At 41.5% G+C, this 20,830-nt stretch overlaps 1 protein-coding gene across 1 annotated transcript; it reads right to left on the bottom strand.

Moving 5' to 3' along the window:
* Positions 1 to 4,352: 4,352 nt before the first annotated feature.
* Positions 4,353 to 18,197, bottom strand: clspn (claspin). Its single transcript, XM_074613303.1, has 24 exons — positions 17,959 to 18,197; positions 16,500 to 16,602; positions 15,549 to 15,967; positions 15,011 to 15,154; positions 14,725 to 14,787; positions 14,564 to 14,636; positions 14,292 to 14,394; positions 13,323 to 13,903; positions 13,041 to 13,229; positions 12,735 to 12,898; positions 12,446 to 12,630; positions 12,064 to 12,122; positions 11,662 to 11,858; positions 10,772 to 11,318; positions 9,718 to 9,751; positions 9,457 to 9,550; positions 9,198 to 9,343; positions 8,893 to 9,054; positions 8,677 to 8,798; positions 8,336 to 8,466; positions 7,970 to 8,090; positions 7,149 to 7,225; positions 6,401 to 6,562; positions 4,353 to 4,894 (listed from the first exon to the last, which is right to left on the bottom strand). Exons 1-24 carry the CDS (start codon positions 17,986 to 17,988, stop codon positions 4,769 to 4,771), a joined length of 4,032 nt encoding a protein of 1,343 aa, XP_074469404.1. The 5' UTR covers positions 17,989 to 18,197; the 3' UTR covers positions 4,353 to 4,768.
* Between the last annotated feature and the right edge of the window lie 2,633 nt (positions 18,198 to 20,830).

Here is a 20,830-nt window from a genome sequence, read left to right as displayed (position 1 = left end):
TGACCGTTTGGTCGGAGTTCACGAGTGATTGATAGCCGGCTCTCATAGACGGCAGATGGACAGCCCGGTGCATCTCATACCGACGCTAAAGGGTGCCTCGTGTGGCGTTATCGAACGCCGACGGCCGTGACAAAGCCTCGGTGTTTGACGCCCTGGGAATGAGAACGGACTGGTAAAAGACACTGGACTCTTATTGCAAGGTATTTTCTGTCTTTGTTTTCTGTAACATTAAAAGTACCAAGACTTTGGTTTGGTCAGACCTTCAGAAGGATGTCTGTCTACAGAATCAGAAACAGTTTCATTGCCAGGTAGGGTTAGGGTAATATATTATAATATGTCAAGAGACAATAGTATAAAATAGAAACATTTACAATAGAAAACATCAAAATAAATCCATAAGAATATGTCTTTAAAGTGGAAGAGCTGTGGAGGAATGTGCAGGAATGTGCAAAAGTTCACAAGAAAATATGCATGTGGGGAGATAGTAGAGATGTGTCTCTCGCCACCTTCATATTGAACTCAACAAGCAAGCAAGGTCATGCCCGTCCTCTGGTGGTGGTTGAACAGCATTCTGGGAAATGGAGGAAATCACACAGTGAGTAAACGCCAACACTTTGTCGACATCAAGCTGAGTGTCGGAAGATGGTTTTAAAAAAAACAAAAAAAACGTATCACAACATATCTACAATTACAGGTGTGTTAAATCCATCATAACTGTTACCCACAATGCAACACTGACTGACAGGCAACATCATATCTCTATATTCCTCTCAAAGGGAGCAGGACTGCAGGTTTTTGTTGCGCGTTGTGATTTTCCTCCAAACTGGTGACTGACTGCCTTTTGTGACTGTCAATCTCAGATCTAAGGGGCACGGCAGTTGAATGTGTGTTAAAGTGTGCATGCAAGTGTGTTTTTTAGAGGCGTGTAGGTGAGTGTGTGTGTGTGTGTGTGTGTGTGTGTGTGTGTGTGTGTGTGTGTGGTATAGACTAGAGAGGCTACATCAGACAGACTTAACAAGTGTTCACTGTCTCTCTCCACCCTGCTCTCATCCCCCTGACATGTCGTCGCTGGCGGCAGAAAAAAAAATTGCGTCCTCCTCCTTCTTCTCCACACACGCACACACACACGCACGCACGCACGCACGCACGCACGCACGCACACACACTTCTATCCCTATCTACCCCTCCACCCCCCTTTCTCCTTCAACAACATCCCCATTCAAGTGCATCAGCTCCAGGCGTCCTTCCTCCCTCCCTCCCTCCCTCCTCTCCCTCCCCTTCCTCCCCCCTCCCCATCGTTCACTAGTAGCCTAAGCACATAAAAAATACATCAAACACAGCCGTCCGCCCAAGGCCTCGTCACACGCAAAATCATCTCTCCCTCCATCTCTCCATCTCTCTCTCTAAAAAAGAAAAACCCAAGTTACAAAAGACAACTACAGAGGACACTGATGGAAGGAGAGATAGGCTGAACTCGGAGGACTGAGGGTCGTCTGTGTGAGGAGGCCTCCTGGGGGGGGGGAGACAGATTATTGTAATGCTAAAACACCAAAACACCCTCTCACACACACACACACACACACACACACACACACACACATAGACACAGGAAAGAGGAAAAAAAGAGGAGCATGACTTACCTTGTGCATAATAAGACCTTGTTTGAATTGCACACAGCCTGCAGCACCCTGACCCACTTCCCTCAGCTCGGCTCCACATCTGCTCCAGCACCAGTCTCGGCTGTGACAGCGGCCGAGGGCGGCCGGCAGCGCCCTACGGGTCCACTCTGTCAGATCCCCGGCTGCCGAGATGCACGGAGACTGTAAAAGAGAGGCCTGCTGGACCTCCAGCTTGCAGCCAGCTCTCTTACAAAAAAAGAAATCAGCCAAGACGTGCTAAATTGAACCACTAATCCAGCACGGGGTTTTTGTTTTTTTTGCTTTTACACACGTAATTATATTTTTTATTTTAGGCACAGATGTGAGCAGACACACACACATACAGTGCAGACGTCATGACACAAGCAAGCACACCCCTTGGGTGCTATACAGCTCATGTTTCTCTTCAATTATTCCACCCTCTGCCCTCTCTCCTCCTCATAATGTGAATAAAGCCAGATCCGTGTCCTCTAGATATTTAGAAGCCGGGCCTCGGTGCCAAAACATGTAACCTTCCTCCTCTTTCAAGTGTGGAGTGAATTGGGAGTTCAGGGGGTGGGGGTGGGGGTGGGGTGGGGGGAGGATGGCTTTACTGCGTTGACCTCGTAATTTCCTCTTGGGGTTAAACAAAGTTGTGAAATTGAGTTTGGAGAAGCGGGTGTATGGTGCTGATGCAGGGAAAGAGAAGAAGCTGAATTGCTCTCCAACTTGCAAAGACATTATTCCTATTAAATTCTAATTAGAATTGATTTCTTGACCCGGCAAACAGACCCCGAGGAAGTCTTTATCTAGATTAATTGTGTTGTAATGGCTCAAAAGTAATGACAGAGGCAGCTCCACGCCAAATCATATTACCCCCTTGCCCAAAGCCTCTTTGCCCAAATCTCACAGAAATCCAGTGACACTTTCTTAGACAAACAAATCAAAACTGAGGCGGAACCAACGTAGACAAAAGGTAAAAAGTGTAATCGCCGCTTTAACAACACCAGGATTAAGCCTGCCTGCCTGCCTGCCTGCCTGCCTGCAGGTACGGCAGCTCGCTACATAGGCGGGGCCCACCATGGGGTTCATTCCAGACCCTCCTGGCGTTGGCCCTTAATGATGTGTAATGGGGCCTCCTGCGCCCGCTCCTAACCCCGGGACCTCTCCTCCTAATCACCGTGGCTACTAATGAGATGGAGAGACATGAAAGGGCTCGTTAGAAGACCCCGGCCTATTATTAGCCACTTACCAAATCATTAGTCTCTAAACTGCAATTATGCTTTTAAAAAACCAGGAAGAAAAAGTGAAATAAAGAGTCTCAAAGATTTACAGCAAAGGACAGGTGGAGAAGTGAGGCCTTCACTTAGGGACAATAAGGGATGAAAGCTGTGAAAGCTGTTTGTGGTCTGTTTTCTTCTGTGTATTCATGAGATCAAATAGTATTTTATACTGGTTTCTAGTGGCCTTTGGTGAGTGCAGTCCCGGAAGACACTCACGTCTGGTGATATTAAGTGTGTGCAGGGAATGAAGATGAGATAAGCACTGTCTTATCCACTAGAGGCATGATAACGGTGTATTTGAGGAGAGGTGGTGTCCAAGAGTGGTATGGGAAGCAGTTTCTTTTAAATGTAATGTCTAAATCGCAAGAAGAAAAAACCCAGAAAGGCTTTTTAAATTAGCTATGTCATACATGAATGACACAAATATTCATTAAAGAGGACCTATTATGCTTATTTTCAGTTGCATACTTCTAGTTTGGGTTTCTACTAGAACATGTTTACGTGCTTTAATGTTCAAAAAACACTTTATTTTTCTCATATCGGCTGTCCTGAGCTCCAGTCTGCTCTGATTGGTCAGCTGGCCCACTCTGTTGAAATTGGTCAACCGAACCAAACTCTTTGGACTCTGCTCCAGCTCCGCTCTAACTAGCTTTGTTTAAGGGCATGCCGAACTAGCCGCTAGGCAGGCATTATGCAAATGTGTTACTTGGTGACATCATCACGTTACGGAACAAAAGGCGGGGACTTCAAGAGAGGCTTTTTCGGCAGTTCAGGAGCAGTGTTTCTGTCCCTTTGGCGTGGACTTTGGGCTTTGCAACTTTGCAGACCTTTAACATGCACAAAAACACAACATAACACACTAAAGGAAAGGGGGAAAAGAGCATAACAGGTCCTCTTTAAAGTATCAAGACGAGACAAATCCTCCAAAATAAAAGTAGCAACTTTCCAGCCCCAAACACACCTTTAACCATGTGCCTTTACAGATGGACCCTGGTCGTATTGTAGTGTACTACCGTTTGCTAATTAGCACTAAACAAAGTACAGCTGAGGCCGATGGGAATGTTACTTTTGCAGGTATTTAGTCATAAATTAAGGTATTGGATAAATGACGCTAGATTAAATGTCAGATCACCAGAGTTATGACAATACAAGCCTGAGGGGGACATAAATGTTTGTACCAAATTTCATGAAACATCCATCCAATAGTTGTGGAGATATTGTTACTCAAAACCACAACATGATGTGATAAACCTCATGGTGGCGCTAGAGGAGAAGTCAGTAAAGATTCATCATATTGGGGAACATGGATATCTGTGACTAAATCTCATGGCAATCCAGAGACGTTGGATATCATACCTGTTGCACACACATACCTTGACCACCTGATACCGACAGCTCACATCCGGTCGGACAACAGAAGACAAAAGCAAAGTCTTAAAATACACTTTTATTTACAATGTAAAACAAATACATTTAGCATACAAAAACTCCCTAATCATTCAAATCAAATCAATCCTATTTACATGATAAAACATTTTTAAATGGACCTCCGTCAGAAAGTCCAGATTAAGAAAAAGGTAAAACATCAAGAGATGCCTCAGTGTGTGTGCTTCAGTTTGCCATATGAAGGCAGTGTAAACATGCAAACACACATACAAGCACCCGTATTTGTGTTTGAGAAGCGATACAGAGGACGTCTACCAGCCGCCGACATTTCACCGCCGTCTTCATTGTTCAAGTCTCACCGGCTTGTGAAATACCGGATGTGGCTGGTAAATACTGTTTTTTATCGGTTGGCTTCCCAGCCTGCTGATGATGATTATCGTTCAGTTAGTGTTTGTCGTGACCTCAGTGGTCCAGGAAGTTGAAGATGCTCCTCTGGGGGGCTTTAGTCTGTGCTGCAGGTCTGTTCTCCCTGCAGACCCTCTTTGCTGTCGGGTTCACCGCTCCCACCGGTCCTCTCTTCTTCATCATCTGACGATCAAACATAACACAAGTTAAAGAAATGAATAAATTTATTGTGTGGTAAATAATGTATATTTAAAAAAACAAACAATTAAATGCAATATAGTTAATGGTGGATCTTGTGCTTGGAAGAAAAACTGCTTTTTGAGGATGTAATAGGAGTGTGTGGGCTTTGGCTCCACCTAGTGTCGTACATATAGAAGACATCAGAATCAGTACATGATTGTGCTTATTTTAGAACAGTGAGATCTTGCCAAAGATACACAACCAGACAGGACTGGAAAAAAATCAAAGTGGGTGAAGTTCAGCGGCAGTGAATTCTTCTTTTCATTCAAAAATAGCTGGAAAATATGACTGACTTTATTTGTTGTTTGTTGTAATTTTATGAAAAATATTGAAGACTTTTAAAGAACTGAAGAAGAAGAGTGAAGCAGCACCACAAAGATCAGCGGTGAGGTTCCCACATCGGTGCAGCCTTTCGGCCGCTAGTTGCAAGTCTCACCAGTTTTGCAACATGACATCATTCCAACTTTCACTCATTTCGAAACACTTCAAAACAAACATTCATCATTCTTGGGATCCGTGCACGAGCACGCCAGAGTCCTGCAGGATTCACACATTTTTTGTTGTTGTAATTTTGTGAAACATGACGCTGCCACCATTTGCAATCCGTGTGTTAGCAGTACTCGCAAATACATATGTGGAACAATCAATGGCCAGTGTGAGCTACGACTTAATGACCCAGAGTTTGACATGAAAGGATTTTGTGTGTTTTTTTTAGCAATAATGCCATGGAAACACATACTTTTTGTAATGGATTTGGAAAGTCAGATTAAAAGATTAAAATACAAACTTCTTTGTCTAACATTTACATTCACATTCTCATATGCAAGACTGCACTTTTCTAACACTCGTTGCATGTTATCTAATAAGCACAACTAGAATCTTACCATCATTTCCCTGTGTAATACTACTTAATACTACCTTATTATTTGATCTTTTGGCAGCAGTTTGCTTCTCTATTGCGTACACTGGAGCACTGAAGGATCACAACACCGTTCCCCTGTACACTGGTTGCTGTATATGGAGATAATGACCTCGACCTCGCTGTTTATATGTTTATAGCTTATTTGTAATTTGTAAATTGTACATTTTTATTATTTTATTCTAACGTTTTTATCTATTCTTTTGTTTTTATCTATTCTTTTGTTATTATACAGTTTGTCTCGCACCAATAATGCCAAAGAAAATTCCTAGTGTATACCTCTTACACCTGGCAATAAACACCATTCTGATTCTGATTCTGATTCTGATTATAAGCCAATAACAAAATGTCATAGTGAAATTACTTTGACCAAGCCCCTTAGTGTATCACAGATATCTGTCTCTTCATACATTGAGTTTTTTTTCTAAGCATGGGTGCACCGTAGGACTCAATGGTGTCATTGTTGATCGCCGCTTTGAGCAAACGGGACGCTATCCTACACCCGCAACGTATACGAGGACAAGACTGACCTGTTTCTGTGAAGCGTCTGAGGTTGACTTGTCCTTCTCAGGAGACAGAGTTTGAAACAGGAATCCTCTGCTGTTCCTAGGAGCCAGAGGATTCCCGTCTGAGATCGAGGCCAGCTTCTGGAGGACGGACTTAGGCTGACTCAGGAGTGACCCTCTCCTCACCTGGAAGAAATGAATAAGACATTAGTCTCACATTCACCCTGTACAGATCACAGGGAAAATATATAACATACATGGTTGGTAAAATATTTAAAGCTAATTGCAGACATCCACTCTCCACCTCTCATTCTGATCTTTTTCGGTGAGGTTTAAATTTAGTAGAAGTACAAGGAAAACTGATCTTTATTCTCCACCGGCCACTAGCTGGTCCTCCAAAAGCCAATAACTCACTGGATCCTTAAGCTTAATGGCTGCCTGTCTGCCAAAGTGGCTGGTAGAGTAAACAAACCTCTTGAGTACAGCATTTGAAATACCTATCATAGAGACACGTTCTTGGCATAAGAGCCAGAATAATGGCTTTAAATCTTTCACCAACAAGTGATGAAGTAATGCTGATTTTTATTTAGTCTAGTGCTACCCGTTTTTGCAACAAAAATGTTATACTGTACAAGAAATATCTTCTGAACTGTAAAGCAAAGTGTGCAATTAAATAAAATAAAATGAATCCGAAGAATAAAAAGTCAGAAAAGTAAGTGAAACTAAGACTCCAAGATTTTTAAACAACTGGGGGATGTTGACGGTGGCGTACCTGTAGGGGCTGCGAGGGTCTCTGGAAGGGGTTGAGAGCTGAGGTCTTCTTCTCTGGTTGTGGTGCCACAGGGGGCTCTGGGATGACAAGTTTGAGAGTTAGATATGAATATTACCGGTCAAATAATAATACAATAAAATCTTGATACATTCATGTAAAGGTCTTTTAAAGTTTGCTTTGAAAGATGCTATATAATTATTATAAATCATACAATTTACTGGTGTATAAAAAGCACATTTATGTCTTCAGTTTTCTGGTACAGCTGTACAAATAGTCACCCTTTAAATCTGACTAATGTTCAGTTGTATAGTCCACTTTTGTCATTTGGATGTGAGGATGTAAAGCGGCCACTAACAAAAAACTCATGAATATTACATGCAGCCACTCAAGTTTTATACACATTTCTTTTTCCCAGGAACGCAAGAATGCCTCAACTGTCTGGAAATAAACGCTCTGAAGTGACTTGCCATTTAGCAATGACAGTATTATTGGCAGCTGTTTCCCTCTTCTGTGTTTAGTTTGCTGGGACACATGCCAGTGTTTTGGTGCAATCAGTGTGTGTGTGTGTCTCTGCTTTATCTATAAAGCTCTGGAGCACATCAGGTGAAGTGACTGACAGTCTTCTCAACTGACAGCGCCAAGTAGATCCAAAATCAACACAAAGAAAATGCCCCCAAACTTTGAAATGACCTGTCTGGTGGTTGTGCGTTCTAATGATTTACTATACAAGTCTATTACTGTATGTCTTATTGGACAAAAGCAAGTCTGGGTGTTATTTAAGTTCATGGGATTCTTCTTGTGAGGCCTCGTATCACACCGACCTTTTCTCTGCAGAGTCTTGGCAGTCAGTTTCTTGGCCAGCTTCATAAAATGACTGTCCTCCTCTCCAATCTTCTCATCATCCGCGTCCAAATCTTCCCCTTTCTTGGCTTTCTCTTCAGACTGTGAGAAGAGACACAGAGAGAAGAATGAAGACTAAATAACAACACTCCCCCCTATACAGAGGAGGGAGATGACTCAACCAAGTATGTCCTGAATGCACACACGTTTAGCTTTTTCTTAGTACGTTTACAGGAATAAATCTCTTTTAAGACTGCACTGAATTTACAAAAAGTTGAATTTTGAAATCATCAGTCAGTATCTGTGCATAAGGACTCGAACACACCTCTAACAACCCGACAACCTACCTGTTCTCTGAGCCACTGCTCTCTCTCCAGTCTCTCTTTCCTCCTCTGGACCTCAGTTGGGTCCACGTCATCATCTTCCTCCGCCTCTTCCTCGCCATCCGCTCCTGTCCCGTCCATGTTGAAACCATCATCTGGAGGAAGAATTCAAAAAAAGGAAACTCTGAATGGCATGTTGGAGCAACTTTGAAGTTAAGTTCAGTTAAAGGCAGGGTTGACGATGTTCTCCAGTCTATATTTGTTAACTACATTTGTTATATTGGTTGAATTGGCTGCTGTAAATTCTTAATAAAATTCTAGCATATGGTATTATGGGTGTTTATTCCCTCATCCTGTGAACTCACCAATATTTTTCCAGCGGAAGCGTCGAGCTCGTCCCGGGCCATCAGAGTGCAGGTCGCCATCAGCGAGGTAACGCTCCTGGTAGAGCCTCAGACGGCGTTTGTCATCATCCATTATCTGCTTCCTGTAGAAACAACGCCGGTTATGATTGGAGCCACGGTGGAGGAAACTCTCTGTATTTGCATTAAGGCAGTTTAAGCTTGGGACATTATACTCACATGTGGATCTTGTTGACCTGGTCCTGCAGCTCTTCATCGGAGGGAAGCTCCTCGAGAAGCTCATCTTCCTCGTATTCGCTCCCTCTGTCGCCGTCCTCGTCGTCGCTTCCCAGGTCACTGCCGGACTGCTCAGCCTCTGACTCCAGGTAGTCGGCCAAACACCTGTGAGCAGGAAGCAAGAAACTATTAACACCTGGGCTACAGCAGTGTAGATCATCTGATAAAAAAATGACTGGAACTCATTTTCCCATAATGTGAGAAGACAATAAAACAAACTACCTAAATAGATTTGATTGTACACTTACATTTTCTTCTTCTTCTTCTTCTTCTTAACCCGTTGTGATGCAAAGACACCCTGCATCTCCTCCTCTTCTATGTCATTGTCTTCATCCTCGTCAGCATCTGCCTCTCCATCTTCGTCCTCCTCTCCATCATCCTCATCATCGTCCTCCTATAAACCCACAATTCACGTGTCATTAGCATCATAAACACATACATTTAGTATGTTATTCATACTTGGACCGGAGCTTTTGTAGCTAAAAACGTAACAAGGGACAATCTCACCTGTTCACTGTGACTTTCCACATCTGACAGAAGCCGGAACTCGCAGTCCCCATCCTCTTGCTCCTCCTGCTCTTCCTCCTCTGGCTTCTTTTTACTTTATAGAGAGAAATCACAGTGAGAAACTTACATCGTATATTCATATTCCCTTAATCCTTTAAACTGAATTAATAGGGACAGAGCAGTTTTGTACAGAATCAGAAAAAGTAAATCAACATTTACATAAATATTTTGGGATAATTTCAGCAGGTCTTTGAACTGTACCTGTCTTGTGCTGGCGAAGCCGTGTGAGCAGAACCTACAATGAGAGGCAAAGGAGACAAATCTAAATATTGTGTCACAGGAAGGAAAACAATTAATCAAAGGACATATAGAAAACTGCATCCACTTGACTGTTGTGATAAATCTTTGTAGTATCGTTTGGTTTAAATGTTGTGTTTTATATTTTTGTATTTATGTGAAACGGTGTACGTCCTGAGACGCAAGACAAATTTCAGAAAATATTCTTACAGTCAAGTGAAATCAAATAAAAACGATAGTAATCCCAACCAAAAACATTTAAAAAAGTAAGTAAGAGTTTTCGCAGGACTGTCATCTCAACTACAGCCCCACTACTTATTGACAAGTTAAAATTTCCCTTCACAATAAGATCTACTGTTTGGTTTTCAATAAACTGTTAAGAAACTTATAGCTAATAGGGATGGGGGAAAAAATTGATACAGCATAGTATCGCGATGTTTTGCGTGTCAATATTGTATCAATACACGGACGTCAAGCATCGATCTTTTGCTATACCGTATAAACTATTAACCTCTAAACAATCTGGCTGCTATTCTGTCTTTCAGAGGTTGTAGCGGGCTCAGTCTTAAAGCTAGAGTGAAAATACTGGTATAATATTAAACTAGAAAACCTAAGGAATTGATGGTATCAACCATGTCATGTTAGCTTGTTGGGAAGCTTGCTAAATAACGCTCAATATTTAGGCTGAATTTTGGCGAGGAAAAACTGGCATGGCCATTTTCAAAGGGGTCCCTTGACCTCTGACCTCAAGATGTGTGAAATGAAAACTCATAACATAAAACAGAGACAAACTGCATAATTTGCAGTTGAAAAAAAGGTAATAAATCACATATAATCAGCATATAGCAAAATGTTTAAATTCGCAATAAGATCATATCGTGGGGGCTCTGGCGATTCCCACCCCTAATAGCTTAGTGAGTTACTATTAGCCAGACATGAATCAAATGTTAACCTGTCTGCAAAACAGATATTGTACGGTGTAGGTGACTCAAAAGGGGGACAACAAACACTCCCTTACCTGAACTAGGAAACTTCCCTGAGCACAGCCCCAGCAGCTGATCCATGGTGTTATCAGATTCTTCATCCTGTCCTCTCTCCTCCCTCTTGTCCGTTTCCTTCTGCTCCTCTCCGGCCTGCGTTGGTGGAAACGCTCCAGAGCACAACCCGAGCAGCTCGTCCTCCTGTGATGCTCCGAGGCCTACGGCCCTGCCAGAGCCGCCGCTCGCCGCCGTCCCAAAAACACCAGAGCACATCCCCAACAGCTCCCCCATGTTGGCATCCATGGCGTTCTCATCCAGGCTGTCCAGGATCAACTGTCTCTTGTGGGAGCGAGGCGCACCGGGCCGCGGCCCCACATTAAGGAAGCCGTCTGAGTCCAGTAGCTGGGAGTTGGTGTCGTCCTCCAGGGAGAAGCGACCTTGGGAGTCCCCTCCCAGACCGGGGCCAGAAGAAGAAGCTGCTCCGCCCAGCGGCCCCGAATCTGCTCCTGGGGACGGAGGTGCATACAAGTCCTGGGAGTCCTCAACGGGGAGGCAGAGAGAGCGCTCGGACAGTTTGCCTGAACTCTGATGGAGGAAAAAAAGATGAGAAATTAAAGCAGCAAACATGATATATAAATGCTGAAATAATTATCTTTGTCCTTGTTTTGTAGTTGCTTCTCCCCATTTGTATTTAATGCAGTCCAGTTTATCTTGCCATGAGTTTTTAGGAGAGGTCTTTGTATAAACTTATAGCTTCATACCATTCCTGCACAGGCTCTTGATAATGGGAGTATATGCAGGTGCAAGTGTACATTTGAACATGAATGTCTGAGTACATATCAAATGACTGAGCTGAAACCCATTTGTTTAACCCTGTGCAGGTTTGGCAAAATTCAAACCCCCCTGATGAAGTCATTTTTAATCTTACCTTGGAGGCAGAGCCGAGGAAGCTTGGCCTGAAGAGGCAGGGGGACGGGGAGCGGAAAATGGAGGAGGAGTTGGAGATAGTTCTTCCAGCGGAGCGCTGGTGATTGACAGGCTGGTAGGAGGTTATCATGGATCCTGCCAGCTCAAAGCTGCTGTTGTGGCTGTTGTCCTTCACCAGGGACAGAGAGTCGTCCTCTTCTGGAGACGACAAGGACGAGAGAGAGTGAGTTGCAAATTTTTTGCAAAAGTGTTCTGCCAAATAGAGCACTTTCAAGTGGAATGGAGAAACCAAAAACATCATCAGCACTATATTTAAAACATTTTCTCTCATTAATAGCTAATGATAACTATACATTAGTCTGTTTTGAGTGTAAACAAGTGTGGACAAAGTCACTCTACCCACCCATCTTATTGCTGCTGCTGTCCTGTCCAGAAGGACCAGACCTTCTGACGACACCATCACTAAAAAGGAGAACATTGCAAATGAAGCTTTACTATATATACACAAACAGAGTAAATGTACAGTGCATACAAATAAGAAACTACAACAATTATAAATGATGAAGTTTTTAGTGGTTGAGACATGCCAATATGCAGCTATTCTATGTATTTTACAAGCTGTTTCCCCCTAAATAGGCCAATCGGGTAATGATAAAGTAATAGACTTACTCACGATTTGTCAGTTAAGTTAAGGCAGTTTTGTTATTTAAATTATTTTAAGGTGCATGCTCTAGAGTTACTTACAAAGACACACGCACATAAGCAGGAACTCCAAACAAACTTACCCGGTGCGAGAGCAGGAGTTGCCGGGGAACAGCATGAGTGTGCTATCTGTATTAATCAGGTCAGAGGGTCTGTTCAGCGCCACAGGAGAGGTACTCCTGATACTGTGGGCCACACTGCCCTCCTCATCTTCGTGCTCCTTCTCCTCCTCCTCACCATCATCACCTCCCAGTAAGTCATCTACATTCTGGTAAAAGAGAATAACGGGCTTGATGTGAGTACAAAAGGGATAAATGCACAAAATGTGTATAAAGCAATTTCCAAAGCAGCGAGAAACAAACATCCTCTTACCTCTTCTTCCTCAGACTCGTCGGTCATCTCTTCCTCCTCCTCTTCTTCATCGCCACACTCTTCATTGTCTAGACGATGCAGCTCGGCCTTGCGTTCCCTCTCCTCCTGCCTCCTCTGGGCCATGGCGAGCTGCAGGCGCTGCTTCAGAGTCAGCAGCTTCTCTCCTAAGAAAAGACGGGACAGAGGAAGTTGTCCGTTGATGTTGCTATAAAAAGAGGTCAACAAATCTGGTTTCCCAGTCTGAAATACACTTGTCAAAGTTAACTCATTTCCCAGAATCCCTGGCCTCTCTATGTGTATCCACACCTGGTTTGGTTGCAACAGGCTCCTCTGCTCCCTCTTTAACAGTGACCGTGACCGACTCGCTGTGCAGCTCTTCCTGGCCGGACGGGGCGGTGTCCTTACGGACGATGTTGAGCTGCATCGTTCGCTCTCCTTGAGGGCGAGCCGGTGGCTTGACGTGACGAAGGTAACGCACCTTCAGGGCCTCCACGCCTAGTTGAAGAAGAGAAGTAGAATAGTAGAAGGGTTTATTCTGATTTATTACTCTTCTAACTGGGCTGAAATCCTATAAGAACCAGCACTTACCACGGTTGAGCTGTGGAGGCTCGAGCTGAACAAAGGCTCCGTCATCCGGACACAATTTAGCGACAGGTGGGGGGTCCAGTCCAAGCATCTTCAGCCTGGAGAATTTGTCCTTCTTAGGTTTGGTGGGCTGCTGCGCGGAAGGCTCTGCTGCAGCTGGATCAGCGCTCCCACACTTTGCATCTAAAGGTTCCACCAAAGCCCCAGATACCGGCTCTTTTTGCAGGGCTTCAGACATTACTGCAGCCTTGCTTTGTTCTAAGAGAGCAGGAGACGTTTCTTCTCCAGAATCAGAAGCAGGTCTCACCGCTCCATCTGTGGTGACGGACTCCTGTAGACTCTCTGAGAGGTAAAGCATCGGTCCAGATTCTTGGTCGGGATCTAGGCTGGCTTGGCTGAGGCTCTCCTGCTGCGGGGACGAGGTGGCGGCAGGTTGAGGTATGGGCGGGATCTGAGTGGACGACATATCTACAGAGGGAGAGGAGTCCTGCTCTGTGGACGGCTGCAGGGGCTCACTGGGTGGGTTGGTGGGAGGAGGAGGAGGTGACGATGTCTCCATCATCATGGCTGAATACTTTGTAGATCTGAAGAGAATAAGATTATCATGTAAGTTTATTACGGCAGCCTTGAAACTTTTGATTGATTGTTGATTGTATGTGTGAGACAGAAATAAATGCAAAACTTGAAATTAACTTAATTAAATGTGAAATTATACTAAAGGGGAAACTAAATGCTGCAGACTTTGGTAGGTAACTAGTCTGGTGAAATAAATCTGATTTGTCTGGTAAAGTTGAAGGTAATTTTTGGCCCATGTTGCTAGCTGTTGCCCTGACATATGTGTGCAGGGATGTCACGATACCAGAAATTTAGTAGTCGATACCAATTACTTAATTCCACAATTCTCGATACCCAATTCGATACCACGGTACATCCCTACAGTACATGCGTGTTATCTGTTATGTTTGTCTTTACTTCAACAACGCCATGGCAGGACCCTCTGGCCTGGCTCTCTTCCTGAAGAACTGGTCGATGGTCTTGGGCTCAGGGATGTGGTACGGCAGGCCAAGTGTAGACTCTACAAAGACAGAAGAACACGTCAAAGATAGAAGAACACGTCAAAGATACCATCTCAGTAGCACGGAAGACATGAGAGAGTGATTTAGAGAGAAATTATCAGAAAACAGTTAACACATTGCCACAATAAATTCAAAAAAAGACAATAGATGTGTTTCTTGTAAACTGACCTCTGACCAGCCTCTGAGTTTCACTGTGGAGCTGCTTCATTGCCTCTTTGCTGGCGCGAGCAGCTTTCCTCTCCTGGAAACATCACACATTTTTGTTATTATTTATCTATTTATTTTTTACAGCATTCAGAATAAATTCAAGCATTTTTGGCACTGCATACCACACGCTGGTGTTTCTCTGGTACATCTTCATCGTCCTCGTCTTCCTCATCCAGGAGAGGATCCTGCAGCGATATTTAACACCGATTACAAACAAAGGCCTGTCTAGACAACATCTGCAAACTGGTGTTGTGCCACAGCATTTTACCAAAACAGCTGAGCAGTGGTAAGAACACAAAGGAAGGGCTTAAATTCCTGCTAACAGCTTTTACATATAAACACAGTGCTTGTTTTGATTCTTCCTTCTTAAAAAATTTAATGAATGATTCAAATTGCAAATTTTTGTACCTTGTGTTTTTTCATCTTTTGCTTGACAGCAGCTCGGATGGCCTCCAGAGACTCTTCTTCCTCATCGTCCAGACCGGTGTCAAACAGGTCTGTGTCGCCCAGCAGACATCCACTGTCATTCAGAGCACGAGGGAGAGGCGCATTCTAGGGAAATGCAAAAGTTATCTTTAAATTATAGAGTATAATCCACATCAAGGACTCTTATTCTATAACAATCATTTGATTCTGAATTACTTAATTTGATTATTTGGGTTCTCCAGTGCAATTTCACACACACACACACACACACACACACACACACACACACACACACACACACACACAGCCAGTGACATAAACAGTATTCCTAATGGATAGAATGTGAAACAATGACCTAAATACGCAGACAATATTTAGTGACGTGTACAGCAGTTTGTACTTTATATGCAACACAAGGTTTATGTGCAGCTTCCAAACTTATCACGACATAGAAGTGTCCAATTTTTTTGTCTCTCTCAGGAAAAGAAGAAGAAAACTCCACTGAGAGAGCTTCACTAACCTCGCTCATTTCAGAGAACCTCTCCTTCTTCTTCTTAAGCTTTTCCATCGCTTTGCTGCGCTTCTCCTTTTTCTCCCAGTGCCTCTGGCTCTTTTTCCGTTCCTTCATCGATTTCGCTTCCTTCCTCACCTCCTCCTGTTGCTCCTCCACTTCTCCACGTTTCTCTTGCTCTGGTTCGCTGTCTTCACTGTCAACGGGAGCACGGCTTATTCTCTTGTTCTTCTGCGCCCCCCTCTCTTTCCTCTCCTCCTCTGCCTCTCCGGTCTCCATCTCCTCCCCGCTGGAAGCAGATAAGACCAGTGCTTCGGCCATGTGTACACTGTTCTCCGCAGCTGCCTCCTCTTCCTCGCTGTCGCTGTCTCTAATGGCGTTACGATGAGGCTTTCTGTGTACTGTGATGTCTTCATCGTCGTCAGAATCTGAAAACGAAATAACATTTTAGAAAACAGTCAAATATATAATGCACACATTCAGAGGCACTACAACCAAAATAACTGCTCATCTTATCTGAAATTGGTTCTGTTGTTTGTCTGGTGTATTGTGCTTGTATGTTATTTTTTTTGTCTCTCTACACCCTTACTTTTTTGTTTTTTATAATACACTTAAAATTTGATTCTTCAAAATAAGACAAAGGAGTATTATATTTAATCTGTACATGCAGTCAAGTCCTTGAGGCACTTATTTTTTTTACATAGCATTTATTCTTTCACACCTTTAGAGAATTTGCACAGGAGAGAATCATGGGATGCCATTCAAATAGTACCGTGACTGCTGCACTCATCGTAAGCTTTGTGATTAAGTGTCCACTAAATACCTAAAACTGTATGTAAATGTAAACAAGTTTCCCGCAATTGTATAGACATTAACATGAATGGAGCCCTCATTTACACAGCCAAAGTGTCCCCTGCCCTGCCCTGAATTGGATTATCATCCATTGTTGTGTTACTTCACCTGGAAGAGCTTCTCTTTTGTTAGCCGTCTCTGTGACCATCTCCTCTGCTGGAGAGCCCATCCCGCTGTCTGAATCACTCCCTGGTGCCGGGAGCCCCTCAGCCTGGGTACAAAAACAGATTTCACCCATCAAGATGTGCAGTTTCTATAGTATAGGCGGAACTGCAGTCTGTTTGGGCTGTTTACATGAGTCTACACATTCAGTGTAATACAGATATATAGATAGATAGATAGATGGATAGTAACTTTATTGATCCCGAGGGAAATTCAAGTTTCCAGCATCACAGTTCCATAGTGTAAAACATGTTAGTAAAAAGGCAGTAAAAAAGTTAGTAGTGCAAAGTACAAAAAAAAATTACCAGATATAAAAATACAAGGAGATGAAGAAAAACTTTTAAAACTGAATATAGTGCAGGGGAACAGCTGTGATAAAGGACTATTAAAAAGTGAATATAGTGCAGAAGAGACAGTAAAAAATTAATATAGTGCAGGGTAACTCCAGTAGCTTAGTCTATGAAAGTGCACTGTGTGCATTATTATACATACAGCCTTAATCTAAAGGCACACATTGCCAGATTCTGGTATTCTTCAGGGTTGCTTATTGTGCTCTGTGTATGGTAACCATACTTTAATGAAACCCTAAAGAGGTACTAGGTATTAATGGCATGGTTAAAGTGGCAGACAACTCACTGCATGACCTTTTTTTTAAGGTACCAAAGTTATATCATGTCTGTATTTGTAAAAAAAAAAAAAAAAAAACCACACAGAATGATTATTTAGTTTCTCTAGTTTCTCTAGTTAGCATATTCACACGATTGTGTGACTTTAAGCAGCCAAATGGATGTTATATTACACTAGTGAAGCCTTGATTACTAATTGGCCTTTTATAATGCTCATTATAACAGTCTTTTACTCATGGATTTTACCCTGGTCTCTGTCTGTGGATATGTGTGATTTTGTTGTCTGCTCTGTTGACCTGTTTTTATTCTGCCTATGTCTGTAAAGCTCAGCTCATGTTGTTTTAAATGTGCTATAGAAATAAACTTGACTTGTAATAAACCAAACAATGAGCACCTAACGTTAGCTGGCTAGCTTCCTTTCAACGTGTTGTAGTCAATGTTACATGAACCATACATGAATAAAACGTTACAGACACAAGTAATTGATTTCAGTGAGTAATCCCAAAGATTATAATCTTTCTAGATGTGAGATTTTAACAGAGGTAAACAAAGTAAGATGCTTAACAAACCAGGCCGAGACTACAACCAACCACCCCTAGCTAAACCTAGCTAGCTAGCTAACTGGCTAACTATCTGCAGTTATCTAATGTCTTTTTAGCCAACTGTAATGCTTTTAATCTTGCCAGGCTTTCTTCATTACTCATAAGTAATATCAGTATTGTGCATTACATAGATATGTAAATATAAACACCAACTGATAAGTGAGCTCAGTTCCTCACCTGTTGTTGCTGAGCGACCAGCAGGCTCATCTTTGTCCGTTGGTGATAGTTTAACGGTCTTTTCTAACAATAAACCAGCGGAGACAACGCTTCGTTGAATCTCGACAGCCACAACAGACGTCTAAAAGCAAAATGTCTACGAGATTAATGCTATTTTATACTTTTAGAGTACATTTAGTAAGCCTTTTAGTCGGGCTGTTTCTCTTCCTCCCGCCTGTTCCCTTCAACACACCGAGTACAATTTTTCAATCTTTCGATCTTTCGCGCGCCGTGACAGCTGGCCCCGAGGTGTCAATCGAGCAGTTCTCGCAATTCTATTGGTCCACTGGGGACGTTTGTACCCGCCCACTGTGACGACACAGCTTGGTGAGAGTTGGTTTTAAATACCTGGAATGCTCAGGCGGGCGGATTTTTCATTACAAATGCAATACAAAGTGGAACAAGTGTAAATAAAACAAAATGTAAACAATAAAAATGACAAGCAAGGTGCAAAATGTAAATGTACACAATGCCAGAAATGTAAACAGGTAAACAATAAGATAAGATAAGATCAGATATTCCTTTATTAGTCCCACAGTGGGGAAATTTGCAGTGTACCGCAACAAAGGGGAAAGTGCAGATACAAGAAGAATCAGTAAAAACAAAAAGCAAGATACAACACAGTAAAAAAAAAGCAAAACAAAACAAAAGTGAAAAAAAAAATTAACAATTTAAACAATATAAAAATATATACAGTATTTACAATAAACAGACTGATATTTAAGTTACTTTAGATACTGTTAGTTAAAGCTAGCTGGCTAAATTCATTATAAAGCATCATAATTAATTTGTAACTACCATAAAACTGAATCACTGAAGTAATTTCTCAATTAATTGACAATAATGAATTGTACTCTAGTACCAAGCAGTGGCCTACAGTTGGTGCTGTTCTCAAGTATCTGAGCACAGCACTAAAGTACAGTATCTGAGTGAATGTGCTTTATATTGCTAAAATACTTTCTTCACCACTGCTTTTCTCCAAAGTATTATTTATTCATAATGCTTTACTTCACCTTGTGTTGATTAGGTAACTTGTGTGTATTTACATTGATTTTTTAAAAATCAATGTAAATACACACAAGTTTTATTTGTTATCACAAATATACATACAACAAGGCACTGTCAAATATCATAACAGTAAGAAAAACATCTTTAGGTTGAACATGGGCAACAACATATATCAAAGATAACATTTAAAGTGATTAAAAATAAAGTAAAACTGGTCAAGGAACAAGTAATAAAAAAATAATAATATGTAATAATAAAATAATAAATAAATGAATAAAAACTGAAAAAAGAAAAGAAAAGAAACAGGGCTCATCTCAAATTAATTTGTACATATCAAATAAAGAGAATAATTTAACAGCTTTTTTGTCAGTCATAATCAACAAAGATTTACTTAGCAGTTTTAGTTCATTCTTCATACTAGTCCAGGGGTCTGCAACCTGCATCTCCGGATGCGTCTCTTTAGCCCCTCTCCAGTGGCTCCCTATGGATTTATAAAAATGGAAATGAATAACTGTTTTTTGTTTACATTTTCATTTTTATTTATCATTGTTATAGGTCTATGGTACGACGGTACGACAGAGTATTAGGGCCACATTGAGGAAACAAAATAAATCAGAGATTTTGAGAATAAAGTCATAATATTATAAAGTCATTTTACGTGTTATTTTCTTTTTTTCTCGTAAACTTCTGACTTTATTCTCATAATATTACAACTTTTTTCTCGTAAAGTTTTGACTTTATTCTGGAAATCTCAGATTTTTTCCCCTAAAAACCTAACTAACTAAACCCTGTTTTTTGCATTACAGTGCAATAGTTGCACATCGGTCACATTGAGGGGAAAACAAATCTGAGATTTCCAGAATAAAGTCATAACGTTTCGAGAAAAAAGTCGTAATATTACGAGAAAAAAGTTGAAATATTAGAAGAATAAAGTCGTAATGTTACAAGAATAAAGTCATAACTTTACGAGAAAAAAAATAATAATATTACGAGAATAAAGTCATAACTTTACAAGAAAGAAAGTCGCAATATTACGAGAATAAAGTCAGAACTTTACGAGAAAAAAAAGTCGTAATATTACGAGAATAAAGTCATAATTTTAGGAGAAAAAAGTCGTAATATTACGAGAATAAAGTCAGAACTTTACGAGAAAAAAAGTCGTAATATTACGAGAATAAAGTCAGAACTTTATGAGAAAAAAAGTCATAATATTACGAGAATAAAGTCAGGACTTTATGAGAAAAAAAGTCGTAATATTACGAGAATAAAGTCAGAAATTTATGAGAAAAAAAGTCGTAATATTACGAGAATAAAGTCGGAACTTTAGGAGAAAGAAAGTCGTAATATTACGAGAATAAAGTAGGAACTTTAGGAGAAAAAAAGTCGTAATATTACGAGAATAAAGTCGGAACTTTAGGAGAAAAAAAGTCGTAATATTACGAGAATAAAGTCAGAACTTTATGAGAAAAAAAGTCGTAATATTACGAGAATAAAGTAGGAACTTTAGGAGAAAAAAAGTCGTAATATTACGAGAATAAAGTCATACTTTATACTTAGATTATAAACTGTGTCACCTTCATCACAATGCTCAAATGTTTTGCGGCTCCAGCCAGATTGTTTTGGCTCTTTTGATAGTAAAGGTTGCTGACCCCTGTACTAGTCAGACAGGGTTTAGTTTTGAGGTATCTTCATTTGTGTAAAGATACCAAATATGACCGTTTTCTCTTGTCAAGTGTATTTACATTTCGATGATACGTCAGTGCGGTACAGCAAATTACGCATGCGCAGACTGGCTTCTAACTTCGCGCATGCGCAGTTCCCCCAA

Source organism: Sebastes fasciatus, chromosome 17 (genome assembly GCF_043250625.1).
Source record: "Sebastes fasciatus isolate fSebFas1 chromosome 17, fSebFas1.pri, whole genome shotgun sequence".
In the NCBI taxonomy this organism is placed as follows: domain Eukaryota; kingdom Metazoa; phylum Chordata; class Actinopteri; order Perciformes; family Sebastidae; genus Sebastes; species Sebastes fasciatus.
Note: the sequence above shows the minus strand (reverse complement) of the source record. Positions and strands in the feature narration are given on the sequence as shown.